Source organism: Psammomys obesus, unplaced genomic scaffold, assembly GCF_907164565.1.
Source record: "Psammomys obesus unplaced genomic scaffold, mPsaObe1.curated_primary_1811, whole genome shotgun sequence".
Lineage (NCBI taxonomy): Eukaryota > Metazoa > Chordata > Mammalia > Rodentia > Muridae > Psammomys > Psammomys obesus.
In genome coordinates, this window is record NW_026591598.1 from 10583584 (window position 1) to 10605893 (window position 22310).

At 45.2% G+C, this 22310-nt stretch overlaps 1 protein-coding gene across 3 annotated transcripts; it reads right to left on the reverse strand.

Annotated features, from left to right (window-relative positions):
- Window positions 1–180: 180 nt before the first annotated feature.
- Window positions 181–20201, reverse strand: Trnau1ap (tRNA selenocysteine 1 associated protein 1). 3 transcript variants are annotated; one of them, XM_055611400.1, is made up of 9 exons: window positions 20051–20155; window positions 19234–19331; window positions 16675–16774; window positions 15933–15985; window positions 11754–11885; window positions 6935–7054; window positions 2359–2521; window positions 2149–2182; window positions 181–424 (listed from the first exon to the last, which is right to left on the reverse strand). In XM_055611400.1, the coding sequence occupies exons 1-9, from the start codon at window positions 20075–20077 to the stop codon at window positions 288–290; spliced, it is 864 nt and encodes a 287-aa protein (XP_055467375.1). In that variant the 5' UTR covers window positions 20078–20155; the 3' UTR covers window positions 181–287. The 3 variants fall into 3 exon arrangements, with proteins under 3 accessions (XP_055467375.1, XP_055467377.1, XP_055467376.1); XM_055611402.1 differs by lacking the exon at window positions 19234–19331 and having other exon boundaries at window positions 20051–20201; XM_055611401.1 differs by lacking the exon at window positions 6935–7054.
- Between the last annotated feature and the right edge of the window lie 2109 nt (window positions 20202–22310).

Sequence of the window (22310 nt, forward strand, 5' to 3'; positions counted from 1 at the left end):
TGTTGTGACAACCTCTAGCAAAGCTACACCTGCTTGTCAATTATCTTGTGACCTAAAAAGGCCATTCTCACCGTTCCTGGGTGTAGCCAGGATGTGCTGTTAGGACTGACATGTGGAACTACTAGGCATTTTGAAAGGGACCTGGTTGGTTTTCACAACCAAATTTAAGGCAGAAGTTGCTCACAATCTCAGGAAAGTAATTTATTAAACCATTACAAACCATTTCAAAAAGAAGTGTCAATAGAAAAGTAGCCATTGCCCCACTAGAAGTCTACCCCACGTCCTAGCTACAACATGGCAGGGATCTCTGAAGACACAGTGTCCAGGGGCTGCCAGTGACAGTCCATCAGTGCATCATACAGTTCCTCGCTCTGTTCCATGAATTCCTTGTTGGCCTCGGTCACATCTAGCTGTGGCGCTGGATCTGGAGGAAAAGGTAAGTGTAAGGTCAAACAGGCCAAAAGAACCACCCAGGAGGCAGAGGAGTATGACTGGAGCATGTGATGGTTGCTGTTTGTCCTTAAGTACACAGCCACACCTCTCTGTAACAGTAGTCCTAGGTTTCCTGTTAAATTAATCCAAAATGCCACCTTAACCAAACAAATGTAATGGAAGACCCCATCTCATGAACTGGGGGACCTCGTCCTGTCTCAGAAATGACATTTTCAAAGTGTGGTGGACCCGTAAAACTCCATTCCTTGGGAGGTGGAGGCAGATGGAGCCTGAGAACATCTACAGAAATATAAAACCCGTATCAGACCTTTGGGGTCCAGGTGCATCTCACACTCAATCCTGCCTCGGCCTGTCTGGTCTAGAACCAGCGCTGGGACTAAAGCCGTGTCCTATCACACCAAACTGACTTGGTTTCCACCGCAACACCCCCTCAAGTCTTCCTAGCACTATGTAGACAAGGCTGGCCTCACACTCAAAAATGCCCGTCTTTGCCTCACTGGTGCTATGTTTAAAGGTTTGTACCAGGACACCTGGTCTTCTTTCTTTTGATACAAAGTCTCATGATGTAACCCAACCCAGCCTTGAACTCCAAGGAACCAGCTTGTCTCAACCTTCTGACATTTTAAAAGTCAGCTGTACTTTAAGAAAACAGCCAGGTGGTGGTGCCCACACCTTTAATTCCAGCACTCAGAAGGCAGAGGCAGGTGGATCTCAGTGAGATTAAGGCCAGCCTGGTCTACAGAATGAGTCCCAGGACAGTCAAGGCTACACAGAGAAAGCCTGTCTTGAAAACAAAAAAAGAAAAAAAACAAAACTGCTAGGGCTGAGTGTGGTGGCGCAGGCCCGTAATCCCAGGCCCAGCCCTTGGTGGCAAAGCAGGAGGAACCAGGAGATCAAGGTCATCCATAGCTACAGTGAAGGCCAGCCTGATACTCAAACCAAAACAAGGGCTGCTTGTGGGGTTAGGGTGATTTTTACTGCATTTCAGTTTTTGTTTTTTCCTTAAATTTTGAATCCCATTAATTTTTCTTTGAGAACTACCTTTTCTCCTGGAACTCACTGACCAGGCTGGCCTGGACTCCTGTGCCAGCCTCCCAAATGCTAGGATCTTATTATTTTAATAAAAAAAGATGTTATTTCAAATACATGTAGACTAGGGGAGATAGCTCAGTGGTCAGAGCTTCTCTAGCATAATCCGGGCCCTGAGTTCTATGCCCAGCATTAAAAGAAGAAATAAACCAAAGAAAATTTACACCCTAATTAATCTCACCTACTGGTAAACAAATACAAAGTATGGGCTGGAGAGATGGTTCAGTGGTTAAGATCACTAGTTGCTCTTCCAGAGGACCAGGGTTCAATTCTAAGCACCTACACAACTACTGTCAGCTCACAACTATTTGTAACTACAGTCCCAGAAGTTCAAGGACTCTTATACAAACATACAGATAAAACACCAACGCACATTAAATAAAACAAACAGATGGCACACACCTTTAATACCAGCACTATAGAGGGAAAGGCAGTGAGTTCGAGGCCAGCCTGGTCTATAGAGGGAGTTCCAAGACAGCCAGGGCTACACGGAGAAACTGTCTCAAAAAACCAAACCAAACAACAAAGGAAGCACACACATCTTTGGTGTTCCTAGCATCTGGCTGGTCCGTGGGACAGCTAATAGAGGCACGAGGGGACTCTTACCTTCCAGTGCATCATCCCCGACCTCTTCATATGTCTGTCAAGAGAGGAGAGGATGGGTGAGGACAAAAGCCTGGCCTGCTTCTGACAAGCAGAACTGGGTCTCTCTAGCCTTCCCCACTTTTTCAAAGCCCAAGTCCATGACCAATTTACTGTGAGCAATGATTGTCCCTGGAGACGAAATGAAACCCAAGAGTTGCCAAGTGTGGTTACCTGCATGGTGCTCTGCGTGTAGCCGTACTGGGGGTAGCTGTAGCTGTAGCTGCCCGTGTTCTGGTCATAGCCCCACTGCGCATAGTAGTTCTGGTACTGCTGGTAATACTGGTTGTAGCTGTAACTGTACATCTGGTTGTACTCAACTGGCTTTACTCGGCTCCTTACACGAAACAAAACCAGTGTAAGAGGACACTTTCCTTGAGCAAGGACCGTGCCGAAGCTCTAGGAGGGTTCACTCCTGTTGCCCTCCACACTCCCTGCCATACAGATGAGGGCACAGAGCGAGGGTTTCTGTGACCGGGCCAGGGCTACATGACTAGGGAATAAACATAAACCTAGGCGGTCTGCCTGCAGGATCCCTGCTCTAGGATACACGCTTTCCTGGCTCAACTGTCAGCTTGTCAGGCCCAATTCTTTCTTCAAGATCCTTTTAATAAAATATTTGTTTCTGTAGTTTATGTATATGTGTATTTTGTCTGCATGCACATGTGCACACCGGAAGAGGGCATTGAATCTCATTATAGAGAGTAGTAAGCTGCCATGTGGGGGCTTGCAACCAAACTCAGGTCCTCTGGGATAGCAGGCAGTGCTCTTCACCACTGAGCCATCTCTCCAACTCCTTTCTCAAGATCCGGGGAGGCTCTTTTCTCTGACAGTTGCAAAAGCTCATGAAAACACGACATAAAAAATCTGGGCTATCCAGGTGGTGATGGAGCCACCTTTTATCTCAGCACTCAGGAGGCAGAAGCAGGTAGATCTCCAAGTTTGAGACCAGCCTGGTCTACAGAGTGAGTTCCAGGACAGCCAGGGCTACACAGAGAAACCCCTCCCCCCAAAATAATAAAAATAAAAAATCAATTAAAAATCTGGGTTAAAGATGACTCAAGATGGGTTTCAAGGGCTGGGAATGGGGGTGTACACCTTTAATCCCAGCACTTGGGAGGCAGAGGCAGGCGGATCTCTGTGAGCTAGAGGCCAGCCTGGTATACAAAGCATGTCCAGGACAGCCAGGGCTACACAGAGAAACCACGTCTTGAAAAACCACAAGGAAAAAAAAAAAGATGGATTTCAAACTACAGACTATCATTATCTTGCCCACATAACAGTAGCCTTACTGTCCCTGCAGGAATGTTAATTTGCTGTGGAGCTGAATTCAGTCTTGCACATAAGCAATGTGCTTCTGCCTCTCTGAGCTGCCTTATTTGATGAGTTACTTGGGATTTGTACTTTGTTTCTGCAGTGCTGGGGATATATATAATAAAGGCATTATTTATAATTTCCATCACACCAATGAGAAAGTTGAGTCTCTAAACATTGTTATTTTGTCTTTTTTTTTTTTTTTTTTTTTTTTTTGGTTGTTTTCTCCAGAGCTGAGGACTGAACCTAGGGCCTTGTGCTTGAAAGGCAAGCACTCTACCACTGAGCTAAATCGCCAACTCCTCTAAACATTCTGAAAAGGACAAGATGGCTCAGTGGATAAAAATCCATAAGCCTGATAACTGACAAAAAGATGAAAGAACCCACTCCACATGCTCAGTGGGGGCCTGTGCACATCTTTGTGGGCATACATGCACTATAAGTAAAATGATTTAAAACGTTCCAAAATTTTAAAACCAGAGTCAGGTGTGATGACCCTCACCTTTAATGCCAGCCCTCGAGAGGCAAAGGCAGCTCTAAATAGTAGGACTGTCTCTATGAAAAAAGAATAAAGTCCAGTGATTTGCCTGAGGCCAATCCTAGGACTAGGGCTGGACTTAACTCTCACATTACTAAAACTCCACCAGGGCAAAGGGTACTGTGACCACCGCCACTCTCAACAGGGTGCCAAATCCACAAAGGAGCCACTGCTTTCAAAGTCACAAAAAACGTGTATGAAGAAACTTCGGAAACAGACTCAGATCTAAATGACAATCCTAACTAAGAAAATCTCAGGGACACAAGTGAAGCTCAAGCCCAGGACAATGGTTTTCCACTCATGAATTTGAACTAAGAGTGTCCCGGGACACCAAACCACAAAAAATCCAGAGGCTCACTCCACCCATCACAAAGCTAGCTGACTCAGGAGAATTACTTCTGTCCTGACTGGTATATTCTATTGCTATGCTAATCAAGCCAGATAGGAAGCTGTTAGCAGGAGCTGAGAATACCAGGCCCTGCAAAGGCAGCACCACTTGACTGAGCACTTTTAAGCTCCTTGCTTAGTGAAGGGGACTCTCTAAGCAAATCCAACTGCTGATTACTGAAGCCTTTACCTCTAGACCAGGATGCTTTGCAGCAGGCTGTACCTGTAGGCAAACAGTCCTACCTGCCAAGCGCTGGGCTGGGTATACCCACTAGTTAGCTCTTTGACCCCTCTTTATGAATCTAAGGATCTCTAACACTCTGTTGACAGTAACTAAGGTTCAGCTTCCTTAACTGGGCTCCCTGTGTCTCCTTCAGGCACTCTCCAGGGCCTGACCATCCTTTTCCTGAGGGTTTGACGACATCTCCCCAGGGATGGGTACTGATGACTAACAACAGTCTTCAGAGTGGCACAGATAGAACAAATTAGAAGTTTACAGATGGGCCTTTGTTTCTGTTTGCAGGTATATTGCCAGAGTCTAATTACTGAGCAAATAGGAGTACACCAGAAACATCCCAAATGATGGACAACAGAGGAATTGTTGCACAGAACTTATTCATAAAAGAGCAAGTTGCAGCAGTTAAAGATAAAATCATAGACAGGAACATAGTGCTTAGCAGTTGTGAGGTCTAACACCCAGCACACCAAAAAGCAAATAAAGCCACATTCATACAATTGTGCAACTGCATGGGAAAGTGTGTATAGTGTGTATACGGAATAATTGAGAAAAAATAAAGAATAAATATTACTTATTAAATTCAAAACGGAGTGAAAGACTCTGGAATTGAACCCCAGAATTATACAAGAAGTAAATCCTACCACATGTAAATTGACTTATATGTAGTATATGAACTTGGAAGGGAACTGAGAAATAATTACTTTTTTTTTTTTTGAGACAGGGTTTCTCTGGTATCCCTGGCTGTTCTGGACTCACTCTTTAGACCAGGTTGGCCTCAAACTCACAGCAATCCACCAGCTTTGTCTCCCAAGTGCTGGGATTAAAGGCATGCACCACTACCAGCCAGCGATGATAATTACTTTTTAAATTTCAGTTTGCTTGTCTGCACCACATGATTTTGAAATGCTGTCCTGAAAGTCTGGTCCTCCCATGTCAGCCTCCTAAGTTTGAGTCTTGCCTGATCTACACAGCAAGCTCTGGGCCAGCCAGGGCTACTACAGAGAGACCCTGTAGAACATTCAAGTCTCCGCTTTGTCAACATGGTCAGGTGGAAGGTCTATCAAGTTTGGCCACCCCTGTACTTCTCAGCTCTGTTCCTTCTGCCAGTAAAGGGGTTCCTAGCTAAAGGGCTGCCCTGTGCGTGGAGCAGCACCCATAGCTACTAGCAGATCCTCTCTTCTGAGAACCTAAGGTCTTTCTTTCCACATGCCACCAATGCCTCCTAGTGAGCGAAATCACCTGCTGTGAAGTACTGCATTGGCTGAAGGGTAAGAACAGCCACTCAGCTGGGCACAACGGCACACACTTGTGATCCCAGCACTCAGAAAGGCAGAGGCAGGCGGATTTCTGTGAGTTTGAGTCCAGCCTGGTCTACAAAGTGAGTCTAGGACCGCCAAGGCTACACAGAGAAGCTCTGTCTTGAAACAACCCCCCCCCCCCAATAAAGAATTGTTATATTAAAGATGATGGCATATACCTTTAATGCCAGCACTTGAAGGCAGAGGCAGGTGGGTCTCTGTGAGTTCCTGGCCAGTCAAGGATAGATAGTAAAACCTTGTCTCAAAGAACAAAACAAAGAAGCTATGTGTAATCAGAGAGACCCTGTCTCTTAAAAAAAAAAAAAGTAAGTCACTGATAGAAAAATTGTTTTATGTAATTCACACACTTGGACTTACAAGAGTTTTTCTACCTAGCTAGTTAACAGTGAGGCATACAATATTTCAGAAGCTGTCCAGAATTCCTTTTTAAAATGATTTATTTATCTTTTATTTTATATGCACTGGTGTTTTGCCTGCATGTATAACTGTGGAAAGGTATTGGATCCTCTGGAAGAGCAATCTATGCTCTTAACTGCTGAGCCATCTCTCCAGCCCCAACTGTTTAGAATTCTTAGCCATTTCATTCCACTGCAACAGATACTAACAGGAACTTTGTGGGCCTCAATATAAATAAAGCTAAAACTGAAAGAATTAACTCTGATTCTAGAGATAATTTCTAAACAGCAGCTGGGCAAAGAAACTGCTGGGCAAAATTAAGGACAGAGAAGCAAATTGTTCTCCTGCTCCTGCCCTCGATGTCTGACCCTAGCTATAAGCTTCCAGGGGTGTGTGGCTGCATTAATTCATCCCTGCACCCCGCCTAACCAAGGCACACAGTATCTGTGACCTCTGCCTCTCTGCAGCCTTGTGTCCCACGTATGGACATCCTGACTCAGCAAACAGCCAAAGAGGGCCCCAGGCTAGTCCAGAGCCTCTGCTCTCTGCAGGACTCACGCTTTGGGGATGGCCACACTCAGCCGCACAGGTTTAGAGCCCAGTCCCACTGCTCCCTGGCACTCCGTCAGGGCTCGCTTCTGTTCCAATTCATCTGTGAATTTCACAAAACCATAGCCCCTGGAGGGAGAATAAAAAAAAACAAACAAATCCCAATACACTATTTAGATCACAAATGTGATGAAGCCTATGTTGTGGTATATTAATATTTACTATTGAGCTATCTTTTAGTTAAGCAGCAGTTGTCCGAAACAGCTGTATAACCAAATCACCACACAGAGACAAGGTTTTATTTAATTAACCTAGAGAACAATGCTGGGCAATAGTTACTCCATCCTAAACCTTCAGGGCCAAAAAAAGATATTTTGATCTATCCAACCTTGTTTTGATTGTATGTTCAATAATAATGGTAACTTATACTGCTGAGCCCTTTACTTGGGAACAACTCTAAAACTGACTGAGACATAAAATATGTCTGCAGCCAGAACTTCAAGAATACATGGCCAATAAATCCTTGGCTACAATATTCTCAAAATTTATTATGCCCTTCTTTTAATTGGCATAGATAATATTGATTTACAGTTTAGTTTCATCCTGAACATCTCATACATTTATAATTTTTAGAACTGTATAATGCTTGTGAGAAATTACATGTTTGCAGAACAAAAGGACTGGACACCAGAGACGCTGGATCAAACCTGACAGAATTCATCCTTCCAGTATGCTGAGACATTGACATATCTATTGTAGCATCTTGCATGTTCCAGCATTCTGCTTGTTCCTGCCTCAACTGCTTCAATTGCTGTTTCTCATTAAAGCCTGCTCCCAAGAGAGCTTTGAAGAAAGCTACTAATCTCAGTTGGTCCAGTATTTTAAACTGTTCCAAACAGGACTTCTATTAAGCCTAAAATTTCTCAACTTTTAAAGACTGGACCACAAATGTTATTGCTTGCTTAATTAACCATTTTTTTCCCCAATTTTCTTTGGGCTCCCTAACAGGATTTCTGTGTGTCCAAAATGTCAGCTAGAAGAAATCCATGAGAACAACGTCGAATTTTCCTTGGCGGGGGGGGGGGGGGGGGGGGTTTGGGGGTTGGGTAAGTTTTTGGTTGTTTTCTATGGCTACGAATGTTTATTGTCACTGGGAGATGTTTATAAATTATTCATGGTCTTATTCAGAGAGAAACAAGGTTAGACTCAGGGACTTTTCTCTTTTCCTTTTGCTTTTCTCTATCTTTCTTTCTTAGATAAGGAGAAAAGGGGTTGAAAAGGGAATACAGAGATATCTTATAGGAATAAGACTAAAGATAGATTATTGAATCTACTCATCTTAGGGTTTTATTTGTTATTCTCAAATAAGGTGAATTTTAACTCTGGTGTAGGATTTTGTATATTGATGCAAAAATAATTCTATTTTTGATACATTGGTAAAAACTTTAGTATATTGATACAAATTCAAGGTTACTTCGAATATTTTTAAACTGCTATTAAAAACTGGTTGGGATATTAGGTAATGCAAGTTAATTGCTAGTTAATGAACTCATAGTCATGTCAGACATTAGTCTAATTTATCACAGGTTTAACAGATAGATATGATTTTGTAGACAGATCAATTACATAAAGATAGTCTTCGAAAACTTCAGAGACCTACAGAATCTGGCATTTAAAAATTTATTATTTATAAGAATTTTTGACAATGAGACAGGTTATCTCCTGGCAGCACCCCGCCTACCTCAAAGATGATGATGAACATGGAAGAATCTCCAAATGAAGATGGCTTCAAATGTGGCAAACGAGCCACTCGGGTAAAGAAAATACCCTTGCTTCATGACAGACAGAATCTGCCAAAAATGGGTAAGCTTAAATGCAGGACAAGTAGACTGCTGAACTCTGCCAAGGCAGGGTAAGCAAGTCCTAAATAGTTTCTGCTTCACATTTATGTCTGTCAAATATTCTGAGCCAGAAGGTTGAAGATGATGCTCCAACATTGTAGAGAGTTACGGATGACTGTTCAGGCAGCAAACTATCCCTGTCAATTTTTTTTTTTTTGGAAGCTGCTAACATGTACTTCCTATTTACCCTAGTAACTAATTTTATTCCTTCTCAAGTCTCTAGTGGGGTTGAAGACCAAATAGTTTTCATATAGGTAATACCAATAAAAACAGAAGTTAACTTAGGTATAGAACTCTAAGCTTGTCAAGATAGGATAGATAATCAAATACTTTCTCCTAAGTTGCCAAATGCACATGGACTAGACATTGCACATGGAAATTTTACCTAGTAGTTTTCATAATTTTGTAATTATTATTGTAGTGAATGAAAAGGAGTCCTTATTGGACTTAAATGTTGGTATAATGTTCTTTTGGAATGTATACAATTTACCCTTGTTCATTCAAATGCTGATTTCTCTACCCCACTATCTGGTTTCAATCCAGACATTGCATTGTGACGCTTATTCTAAGCATCACCTGTCTCAAGTTTGTGTAAACATGCCACCATTTGTTCTCTATATTGTCAATTAAAACAACCGGTCACAATGCTGAGCAGTGGAGAAGATAGGGTGGGACATCCTGGTTTGGAGGGGGAGGAAAAGTAAGAAAGCAGAAAGGAGAGGAGGAGAATCTGAAGGAGAGGTCTTGGAACCATGTGGAGAAATGAACCAGACCTAAGATATGACTAAAAGCAAGTATAATGGGTGAAATCTAAATGGTAGGGAACTATCTGGGCTTGGAGGTTTAGGATGGAGTAACTCTTGCCCAGCACTGTGTTCTAGGTTAATTAAATAAATCCTAGTCTCTGTGTGGTGATTTGGTTACACAGCTGTTTAGGACTAATCACTGCTTAATTAAAAGATATATCAATAGTAAATAGTAATTTTCCACAACAAGCCTACAAGAGGAAACTTGGAAAAGAAGAGTGGGAAAAGAGGTGGACTGAAGCACAAAGGAAAAAGGGCTGAGAAGGGAGAGTGAGTTCATCACACACAGGGCAGAGCAGTCAGGTTAACGCACAGTATGACCCTGACATTGTGGGAACCCCTTCTTTCAGTTCAGTTACCCATTCTCCTCCACACCTTCATGCTCCTTCCCACAGGGAGCTTCCCACCAAACCAGTGATGGGCACCTGTCTCCGCTGTGTAGCTATGGGGACAGGTAAAGCTGGCGTCACACTTTTCAGACTTTCTGCTCTGTTGTAGCAGTTACAGGCAGACCTGGCTCCTGATACCTACAATTAGTGAGCAAGCACTGACCAGGTGCTGAGGACATTCTGTTATCTCGTCACATGGAGTACCACACCACACTCAAGAGCAGCCAAAGTTCAGAGGGCTTTGATAAGCCCAGAGTCACACACATCAGAAATCGGACTTAACTCTACGTCACACTCCCCAAGCCCGAGGGTGACAACTACCATGAATCAAGAATCAGCCTGTTAGCTGGGGGTAGCACACACCTGTAGTAAGGAAGCTGAACATGGAGAATTGTGAGTGTCGGACCAGCTATGGCCACTCGGAAAGAAAAGCGGAGACAGGACTGAGGAAGTGGCTCTGTGGCAGGGCACTGGCTTAGACGACTAAGTCCTGGGGTGCAGCCCTGAGTACTAACATACAAAAAGAATGCGCCTTTCTTGGAATGGGGGATACCATACTGTTCAATGCCGTGCACAGTAAAAACTAAAAATAAAAATAAAAAGAGCCTTCCTTCCTTCCTTCTTGGAGTTGGGAACTCAAACTCAGGACCTTGGACATGCTAAGCAAACTCCCTAATGCTAAGCTACATCCCAGTCCTTTGATTGTCTTTATTTTTATTTTTTTTTCCAGACAGGGTTTCTCTGCATAGGCCTGGCTGTCCTGGAACTTGCTCTGTAGACCAGGTTGTCATCCTTATTTATTTATTTAGAGATAGAGTTTTTCTAAGTTGCCTAGGCCAGTCTTTTTTTCCTTCTTTCTTTTTCCCCCAAGACAGGGTTTTTCTGTGTAGCCTTGGACTCACTTTGTAGACCCGGCTGGCCTTGAACTCAGAGATCAGCCTGCCTCTGCCTCCCTGAGTGCTAGGATTACAGGGGTGTGTCACCATATGGGCTACCTAGGCCAGTCTTAAACTTACTGTGCAGCACATAAAAACCCTGAATTTGCAATATTTCTGCCTCAGCTCGGCAGATGGGATTACAGACCTGTGCTAATAAGGACAGCCTGAGTTTTTTTTTTTTTTTTTTTTTTTTTTGAGTTAGGGTCTTGCTTTGCAGCTTAGCCTGGCTTCAGTTCAAAATCCTTAGCTTCTACCTTCCAACTGTTGACATGTCTCTCCATTTTAAAATGAAATTACCTCTTTCTTTCTTTTTTTGGGGTGTATTAAGAAAGAGCCTCATGTAGCCCAGGCTGGCCTTGAACTCACTGTATATTCAAAGATGGAAGGCCTTGACTTTCTGATTCTCCTGCTTCTACTTCCCAAGTGCTGGGAATACAGGTGCACACTGCCACATTAGGCTAAACTATAACACTTTTAACCACGCAGAAATCCTTAGTAACAGAAATAAATACAGCAATATTAGGTATACTATTTCCTGTAATTCTCATGTCAATCCTAAATGTCACTATTAGATTACCTCAATTTGTAGATTAGAACATAGTCAGGGAGTGTCTATCTATAACTTGTCTAGTGCCCAGTTACTGTCAGTGATGAAGCTGAGGTTCTAACCAGGCTGCTTGGCTCATAAGCTTGCTCTCTGAGCCACCACCCCACCCTGGTGTCTCTATGACACTTCACCCAGGGGGTAAGAATGCAGAACAAAGAGAGAACATGAAAAGCAGGTAAGGCCTTACTTAGACACGCCTGTCTGGTCCAAAACCACCTTGCCTCCGCGGCAGGAGGGGTAGACTTTGACAAAGAACTCATACAGCATGCCATCATCCACGTCGGGGGTCAGGTCCCCCACAAACAGGGAGTACTCAGGGCTGAGGGGAGAGAAGAGGAAGGAGAAAAAAAAAAAAAATCAAAATCCTGCTTTCAGTCTCTGAAATCTTCCTTTTCTCCCCCTTTCCTTTTTAAGACAAGGGGTTTTGCTATGGAGCCCAGGCTGGCCCTAACCCCCCAGAACTCCTTTTGCCTAAGCCTCCTGAGTGCTGGAACTAAATTAGTACTGGCATAGTTGAGGTAAGTCTCTAGAGCCTTCTCAAGAACATCAAATATGATTTGCCCACTTAATCAGACACACCCACTCAAACCCAGTACCTCGTGTGTGAGGCTTAGTTAGCCTAGCATTATAGTTCTTTGTGCCTCTGGCAAAGGAGTTATGGAAGCAGCATCATGCCCTGAATTTTCCAAACACTACAAAATACCTGTCTGGCTTTAACCATTAAGAGGTCTCTGAAGCCCAAAGCAGTTATGCACGTCTGTAGTCCCAGCACTCAAGGAGGCAGAGGCAGGTGGATCTCTGTGAGTTCAAGGCCATCCTGGTCTGCAGAGCAAGCTCCAGAAGCAGGCCAACCTATATGAGTTTCTAGGGTAGCCAAGGCTACAGTGACACCTTGTAAAAAATAGAGAAGCCAGGTGTGGTGGTGCATACCTTTGATCCCAGCACTTGGAAGCAGAGGCAGGCGGGTCTCTTTGAGTTCCAGACCAGCTGGGTCTACAAAACAATTCCAGGACAGCCAGGGCTTAATAACAGAGCAACCCTGTGTCAAAAAACAAAAACAAAACAACAAGAACAACAACAAAAAAAGTGAGAAGAGAGAAGAAAAAGAAGGAAGAGAGCTAAGAGAGAAACAAAACCAGAGAGAAAGAGCACAGATGAAGGGATAGATCAAAAGCTAGACATGTGTTCAATGTATTGATAAAATAAGACGCTTATCTTCTAAAGGCTTAAACCTAGTTAAGATGAAATGCTCAAACTCTGTTAGAATAGGGTCAGCAAGATTTTTCTAGAAATGTTGATACATATTCTTTGTTTTTTTTTTTTTGTTTTTTTTTTTAAATTATTTATTTATTACGTATACAGTGTTCTGCCTGCATGTGTGCCTGTGTACCAGGATAGGCCACCAGATCTCATTATAGATGGTTGTGAGCCACCATGTGGTTGCTGGGAATTGAACTCAGGACCTTTGGAAGAACAGCCAGTGTTCTTAACCTCTGAGCCATCTCTCCAGTCCCGATACATATTCTTTGTATAAAAATAGAATATAAAGGGCTGGAGAGCTGGCTCAGAGGTTAAGAACACTGGCTGTTCTTCCAAAGGTCCTGAGTTCAATTCCCAGCAATCACATGGTGGCTCACAACCATCTATAGTGAGATCTAGTCTTCTGGCCTGCAGGCACACATGCAGGCAGAACATTGTATAAATAATAAATAAGTCCTAAATAAATAAATAAATACATAAAATTAGAAGATAAAAACTCACAAAGAGGGGCTGGAGAAATGGCTCCAGCAGTTAGGAACACTGAACGTTCCCCTAGAGAACCCGGGTTCAGTTCCCAACAGCCACCTGGCAGCTCAGAGCTGCCTGTAACGGCAGTCCCGGGGTCCACGGCAGGTGGTGCACATGTATGCGCACGCAGGCAAGACGCCCACACAAATAAAATAAACAAATCTTTGTTTTCAAGATGAGACAGGGTTTCTCTGTGTAGCCTTGGCTGTCTTGGATTAGGCTGGCCTTGAAATCACAGATTGCCAGCTGCTGCCTCCCCAAGTTCTGGAATTACAGGTGTGAGCTACCATAGCTGGCTTAAAATACGAAAATCTTGAAAACAAACAAACAAACAAACAAACAAAAGCAGGGTCTGAAGAGATGGCTCAGGGGTCAGGAGCACAGCACTGGCTCCTCTTCCAGAAGACCCAGGTTCAATTCTCAGCACCCACATGGTAGCTCACAACTGTCTATAACTCTTAGATCGACATTCAGAGACACACAGGCAGTCAAAACACCAATGCATGTAAAATAAAAATAAATAAATTATACACACACACACACACACACATATAAAACAACAAACTCACAAAGAAGCTGGGGAGACAGATGGGTGGATCTAAGTTCGAGGCCAGCCTGGTCTACAGAGTGAATTCCCAGGTAGCCAGGGTTTTAGCTATATAGCAAGTTGAAAGCTGGCCTTGGCTACATGAGACCTTGTCTTGGCTATATGATACCTATGTATGTGGTGAAAATTAACTTGGGTCCTCTGTAGGAGCAATACACTTCAACTGCTAACCCATCTCCCTAGGCCACTGTCTCATATAGCTCAGGCTAGCCTTGAGCTCTACATTTTGCTTAAAATGACCTAGATCTTCTGATTGACCTGAGCCACTATTATTATCAGGCTATCTGGGATTCTCAACATTTCCTATCACACGCATGTTTTAATAAGTACTTGTGAGGGTACTCCTTGTACAGACCATGAATAAGTTTGGAAAAATGGACTTTCAGGGTCAATGGATAACAAGCTTGGTAAAGCTTCTCAGACATTGTCTTAGAAAAACCATTGAACAACTAAGGGAACAACTCAAGTGCTTCGTTGGAGTAAGTGGCTCATTATGAAGCCCTGACTAGCTCAGAACTCACTATGTATTTCAGGATTACCTCCATCCTGCCATCTCTTGTCTCCACCTCCTAAGTGCCGAGAGCAGGGATGACAGGGTGCCACCATGCCTGACCACAGTGTCGTGTTTGGAGGCTGAGATGGGGCTGAAGAACCATTGCTAAATAAGAAGCCCTGTGAAAGAGGTAGAATAGAATACCTATTCTTGCCTGAACTGCTGAATCCCCAAGTATTCGTAGACAAATATTTCCAGAGAGCCATTGGAAATGCTAATCAATTCATATTGTTACAATAAGCAGATCTGTACTGAATAAAACCTCAAAACCCGTAAAGTTAACAGGGTGGAAAGCTGAGGTAGGACCAAACAGAGAACAGGCATGACACCGCCGAGCATGGAGGCACACATCCAACGTCTCAAGTGCCCGTGAGGCATAAAGACGACTGCTGTGAGTTGAGACCAGCCTGGGCAACCTAGAGAATTCTAGCTCAGTGTAGGCTACACAATGGGGCCGTCTCAATAAAACAAAAATTAATGCCAGGGGGCGGGACATGCCTTTAATCTCTGCAATCAGGATGGAGAGGCAGGTAGATCTCTGAATTTGAAGCCAGCCTGTTCTACAGGGTGACTTCCAGGAAAACCAAGGCCACACAGAGAAACCCTGTATTGAAAAACAAAAATAAAATAACAGCCAGGGCTGAAGATATAGTTTTTGCTTTCTGTGGTGGTTTGAATAAGAATGGTCCCCAGAGGCACTATGTTTGATAGTTAGGCTCCAGTGAGGAGAGCTCTTTGATGGGATGTGAAGCCTTGTTAGGAAAGCTTGTCACTGGGGCGGGCTTTGAGGTTTCAATGCCCGCGAGAGCCCAGTGTCTCTATCTACCTAAAGGTCAGGTGCCATTCTCAACTACTCCTGCAATGCCTGCGGCCATGCTCCCTGCCAGGACTGATGATAATGGCTAAACCTCGGGAACTATGAGCAAGCCTCCAGGTAAACGCTTTCTTTTATAGGAGTTGCCTTGGCCATTGGGTCTCTCCACAGAAATCTTCACAATGACGAAGACACTTTCCTTGCGCAAAGTGCTGGCTTCAATTATAAGCAATGTGTATCTCCAACACTTAACACACCGGGGGTGGAAGCACACACGTTTAATCCCAGCACTTGGGAGGCAGACGGAAGCAGAGGATTAGAATTTTCAGGTCACCCTCGACTACACAGGGACCGTGAGGCCAGTCTGGGATACATCGAAGACCATGTCCCCTCCACTAAAAAGAGCCATCCAAAGAAGGAAAGGCATGACCTTGACCTGATGGAGGCCAGGGGGTAGGAGAGAGTTGTCCTTCAGAAGGGGGCAAATTATGCCCGGAGTCAACTCTCCACCCTCCTTTTGGCAGTCATTGGCACCATAACGTCTTGTGCCTCTGTCCAGACATATACTGGGGTTTGACCCACGTTGGTGAGGTGCCTTACTTACCTGTTGTCTGGTTGTTTTCCGTAAGTGGCATAATTCAGTTTAAAACGTTTTGCCTGGAAATTTAAAAACACATGGACAAACTAAAACAGAGAAGGGTCTTTCAAAGGCCAAACAATATTTGAAAAAAACTGAAATAAATTACCTTGGCCAAAACATCTCCCCCTCTCTAAGCCTCAGCTTTTCTCCTGTATAAGAGGAAGGGGTTGCAGGGTTTTCCGTTAAGGGCACTGCCAGCTCCATGGTTCTATGAGCCCAGGGGTGGCAGGTGGTACAGCTGTAAGCTAACTGTAGGAAGAGCAGAATGTAACTCTCTTGAAATGTGTTTTTGCTGCTGCCAGCCTGTTCTAGATTCTCAACCAGGAAAAGACCTAGAATTTCAAATCTTTTTTTGCTGGAGATTGAACCCAGGGTCTTGAGCATGCTAGGTAAGTACTCTACCACCGAGCTACACCCCCAGCCCAGTTTTTGGATCTTCTGTCATAAAGGCAGTACTGCAGAGTGGAAAGGGCTTGGGTTTTGGAGGCAGTTAATCCCCTGAATCCTGGCTCCGCCACTGACTACCTGCATTGCCTTCAGCAATTCATGTGTGCTTCAGTTTCCTGGTTGATCAAAGACAACAGCCTACTGTGCAGGTGGCTACAGGATTAAATAAAACGCTGGAAGTATCCCGTAGCAATCCACTATGCGGTGGTAATTAACAACAACACAAACGGCAAGGTCATCATCATCCAAATGTCCTTACAGGTGTGGCTCCTGGAAGGGGTTTCCCGTTAATTTTGTGCAAACACTTCTCGGCTGTGGCCAAATCTGCAAATTCCACAAAGCAGTAGCCAGCTGGGATTCTGGAAACAAGCAAAGAAAGAGTGATAAAGATACCTAGCTGCATCTTGGCCTGAAGAGAGAAAAAAAATGGCTTCCTTTCTTTTTTTTTTTTTCCTCTTTTCTGTTAAGACAGGTTTTATAGCACTCGGAGAGGCAGAGGCAGGTGGATCTCTGAGTCAAGAAACCCTGTCAAAAAAAAAAAAAGAACAACAAAAAAAGACAGGCTTTACTGTATAGCTCTGGCTGTCCTGGAACTCACTCTATTGACCAGACAGGCTGGCCTTGAACTCACAGAGATCTACCTGCCTCTGCCTTCCAAATGCTGGGATGAAAGGCATGTACCACACCACCCAGTTTAAAAAATGGTTTTCAAAAACTGTTTTTTTTTTCTTATAGAGCCACACTATTTTTTTTTTAAAGATTATTTATTATGTACAGTGTTCTGCCTGCGTGAAGAGGGAACCAGATCTGATGGTTGTGAGCCACCACGTGGTTGCTGGGAATTGAACTCAGACCTTTGGAAGAGCAGCCAGTGCTCTTAACCTCTGAGCCATCTCTCCAGCCCCTGAGCCACACTATTTTTATTCCACTCTGTATTCCAGATCAGAAATAACTTACAAATGTAAAGACAAGGGCTGTGGATGTGGCAAGTCCCTGACTTATTTAATAACACTTATGTATCCGTGACATCACCTGTGAAACACTGGCAAAAACCCTTTGTGTGACCCACTCAACCCTTCGGATCCATTATCTAGTTTAGAAGAAATTAAGACTAGCCCCAGAGACAAGACAAGACCAGAAGAAATTACTCCAGAAGGTAAGGAATTTTACCTATTTAAAAAGCCTACATTGAGCTGGTGACACACACCTTTAATCCCCAGTCCTCAGGAGGCAGAGGCAAGTGGATCTCTGAAGATGAGGCCAGCCTTGTCACATACTGAGTTCCAGACAGCCAAGGCTACACAGACTTGAAAAACCAACAACAACAACAACACACACACACACACACACACACACACACACACACAAAAGGCCACATTAAAGCACCTGCCAAACACATATAAGAGTCTGCCTATATTGTGTTCAGCTTGAGGGCAGGGGAGTGTCATGGGGAAAGGGAAAAGGTTGTCTCTTGTATGCTGAAAGTTGCTCATCATAGTGGCACATGCCTATAATTAGAACACTTTAGACTGTGAAGTTTAGAAGCTGACACTACAGGATTGCCTCAAGTTCACTGACAGTCTTGGATACATAGTGAAGTCAAGGCCAGTCTACACTATAACATGAGTATTTTACATTTTTTGTTTGACATAGGTTCTCACTATGGAGCCCGACTTGCCCTTGCACTCAATATGTAGGCTGGGCAGGCCTTGAACTCACAGAGATCCACTTACCTCAACTTCCGCCTCCAGAATTCTGGGATTATTGCTACCATGGCCAGCTCCTTTTAAAAGTCTTTAATATTTCTATTAAGTATTTGAAAATTGTTTGCTTTTTGAGACAGGTATCACCATATAGCTCTGGCTTGTTCTGGCCTCCCAAGGCATGCGCCACCAAGGTTCATCAATTATTTGAGAATTCTGCAGAATGTATCATGCGTTCAGGGTTTCCAAGTCAAATCAACAGGTTTATGAGGCAAGTACCTCTGCTTGACTGTGGAGTCACCTCAGTGCCCTCCCCACCTCAAACCTTGTACTTCTGAACTCTAAACGGTAGGGAGGATTGTGGGTGAGTTGGCTGAAAACTATAAAAGGAGAACTGGAGCTATGGTTCAGCAGTTAAGAGTTCTGTACTACTCTCCAAGGGACCTCAGTTTGATGTCCAGCAACCATGCAGGGCCACATTACAGGATCTGACACCTCTGGCCTCCAGGGGCATGTGAACTCATGCACACCCTACCCCTACATACATACACGCATAACTTAAAGTAAAAATCTTTTTTTTTTTCCTCTTTGTGACAGGGTTTCTCTGTGTAGCCTTGGCTGTCCTGGACTCCGTTTGTAGACCAGTGGTCTCAACTCCCAGAGATCTGCCTGCCTCTGCCTCCCTGAACACTGAGATCAAAGGCATGCACCACCTCTCCTGGATCGTAAAAAAAAAAAAAGAACCAGAACTTGGGAGGCAGAGGCAGAACTGTCATAAGTCTGAAGCCAGCCTATGGTACTAAGGCAAGCCCTTGTTTCAAAGTAAAATAAAATAAAGATAAACGAAACACACAAGTAACATGAAAGATCACACAATACAGTTTTCAAACACCGGTTCCAGCATCCTTCCCTGAAACACTGGGATACTGAAACCTGAAATACTCAGGGCTTCTGCGCGGCACGCCACCCCGGCCTCCTTGTTCCTTCTTTAATACTGTGTGATCACTTCTGCTAGGGACGGTGAGAAGCCCTGACTCCGTGCGGGGTTTATTCTCTTGAATGACAACAGCAAGCCTTATTAAGCGAGCACTGGAAAGATGGAAACGGAGATGTACCCAGTGAGGCGGTTTCGGATAATTTTGACGCTCATCACGGTCTCCCCCATGGTGGCAAAGGCTCTAGAGATGAAGTTCTCATCCATGTAGGGTTCCAGCTGCATAAAAACCAGAGCAGAGAGGCTCAGGCCCATGTCAGCAGCCCCATAAGGATCAAGCCTCTCCCACTCCGTCCAGGGCAGAGCCAGGCCTTCCTCCACAGAGAGCGCACGGTTCCAAACAACTCCTTTACTTCAGATCGCTCCCCTTGCTGGGAGTCCTGGCACGCGCCTTTAACCCCACTCCTCAGTAGTGGGGGCAGACCTCTGTGAGTTCGAGGCCAGTTAGGTCTACATAGTGAATTCCATCTACTACGTGAGAGACTCCTTCTCAAAACAAAACAAACAAAAGCATCTCCCCTCTAGAACTCCCCACGCCGTCGAAGGAGACCCCTCAATCCCTGGGGTTCTTCCCACCTTACCCCCCAAAATCTTTTCTTTCCCAGAAGAGACCCAGAGGGCCGCTAGCACATAGATTCAGTATCTGGTGAATCTTCATCCTGACTTTTCCCACTAGGGCCGAGGTAAGCCAGGGCCTCGCTACGAAGCCCAAGCTGGCCTAGAGCTCTCTGCGGAGCCTCGAACTTGTGGCGGTGCCCCTGCCTCTGCCTCTGCCTCGCAAGCGCGGGGCTTAAGGCGTGCGTCACTACACCCAGCCTGGCTTGCCTTCTGTCACCAAAACCTTTCCTGCTCACGTCCGCCCTCCTGGGACCCGAGGCCCCTCCCCCACGACTCGAGACCCTCTCGTCCTCCTCGAAGCCGGGGCGGCCCTCACTCACGTCTCCCATCCACAGGCTGGCCGCCATCCCGCCCCCGGGCGGGGACCGTGCGGGCCTGCGGCGTGCGCCCGCGCCAGCCCGCGCCGCGGAGACCGCCGGGAGTCTGCGCCTGCGGCACCTCCCGCGCACACGCGGCTGGCCGCGCCGATCCCGGCTTTCCTCGGACCTGTCAGCAGCTTCCGGCTCGCAGGGGGCGTGGCCCCGCCGGGTAGGGGCGTGGCCTCGGTTCCGGCGCGGGAAGGCCAGCTGGCGTGCGCGCTCAGGAAAAACTGGGGTGGGGGCGCTGCTCCGTTCTTTAATAAACCCACGAAAATGCTGCTGTAACTAGAGAGGTTAGCTTTGCTCTCTGTAGGGAATTACGAGCACGGAAGGACAGTTAGTGACGGAACCCCTCTGCCAGAGGCCGGCCGAGCGGTCGGTCCTCTTGCTCTGTATCCCACCTCGAAAAACGCTGGGGCTTTTTTGAAGATGTAATGGGAGTCTTCATTTTCCTAAATCCCTACTGCCGAGGGACAGTTTTTGACAACCCAATCAAAGCCCCCAGTTTGTGTTTGTCGGGGGGGAGGTGGGGCGGGACGCGGAATGGTTTCTGTACTAGTCACAGAGATCTACTTGCTTCTGCCTGTTTTAATGAACTTCCGACTTCTGAAAACATTCCATATCCTTAATTGCGGAGCAATTTCTCCAGCTCCGCGCTTCATTTACCCTTTTGCCTTGAGGAAAGGTGTCATTACGTTGCACCCCGGTACACACTACATAATCTAGGCTGGCTGTAAAATTTGGCAGTCCTCCTGCTTCAGTCTCTTAAATGCTAGGTTTACAAGTACAGGACACCACTCTTCCACTCTTGGGGTATTCTCCAAAACTCCAAGGCTTTGCCACAGGGCACAGATCTACCCATAGAAAAGCCTCAGTAAACTTGTTTTTGCGAGCTCCCAAGGTGGCTAAGGCATCAACATCGGTCTAGTACCCAGTTCAAAGTGGGAAGCTCCTGTGCCTAGAGATTGGTTTTGACAACCAAGCCCACCCAGAGTGCATGAGGGAGCCCTAAGGTCCTTCAATCCCAAAGCCTAGGATGTTCCCCCAAGCCAAGAACTCAAACCTGAAAACCAGAGGCCAACTGAGTCCACACATTGATGTCCCCTTCTGTGAGTCGCCTGGCTTGAGCACACACACAAATGTAAAAAAATGTCTTTCAGAGGCCACCAAGGGCACTGGATCCCACGGCTAAAGACAGTAGTGTGGTCCCACGTGGTGCTGAAATCGAGCAACTAGTACTCTTAATCACTGAACCACCTCTTCATCCTGCAGGGATGGCTCTTTAAGGATGGCAGACAACTCAACTAGCTTCAGGAATTCCCTGAAAAGGACTAGATCACTAGGACCCTCCCCGTCAGAGTAAGCAATGAAAGCCGAGTCCCTCTCGACTAATACGCTGAGCTGCAAAGCTCAAGAGAAACTGCAAAGCTAAGATGCCTTTGAGAAGCAGAAACCACCAGCCAAGCTGCCTGAAAGCTGAGACCAGGGTCACTTAGAAAAGGCTCTCTGCAACTTCAGCTGTCTGCAGAATGAGCAGTGAGCTCCAGGTTCCCAGCTTTTGTGAGCTGTCATCAATGCTGGGGTTGGCTTTGATGATGAAGTTGTGACTCATTTCTGTACCTGCAAGTAACCCCAATAAAATTCATTGGTTCACCAAGTGGATTTTGGTAGTATCCATGATCTGGTCTGCTCTGGGCTCCCTACCTGGGGTGAGTAAATGTGTATATAGCATCTCCCCAGGAAAAGTTTTGTCAGATAACACCCAAGGATAAGTTTTTAAAACACCAGCTGTCAAAAATGCTGACAAATCACTAATAACGTCTAGAAATGTGCTATAATTAAGAACTGAAATTTGGCTCAGGTGTGGTAGTAGCACAACATTAATCCAAACCTTGCAATAGAGGTAGGTTTTTGTGAGTTCTGGACCAGCCAGGAACACACAGTAAGATCCTGTCAAAAAACAAAAACACTTGGTTTGGGATTAAGAAATTCCATCCCAGTTTGGCATGGCACACGCCTTTAATCCCAGCGCTCAGGGAGGCAGAGCCAGAGGCAGAAGGTGGATCTCTGTGAGTTGGAGGCCAGCCTGGTCTACATGTGTCACAGTCATGAAGAAACTGCAGTGGATCCTATTGTATAACTACCCAAATACCTTGTCTTCTCCAGACTATGGATCTGCTGTCCTGGGCAGAGCCTTTACATAACAGGCTCATGGGCATGT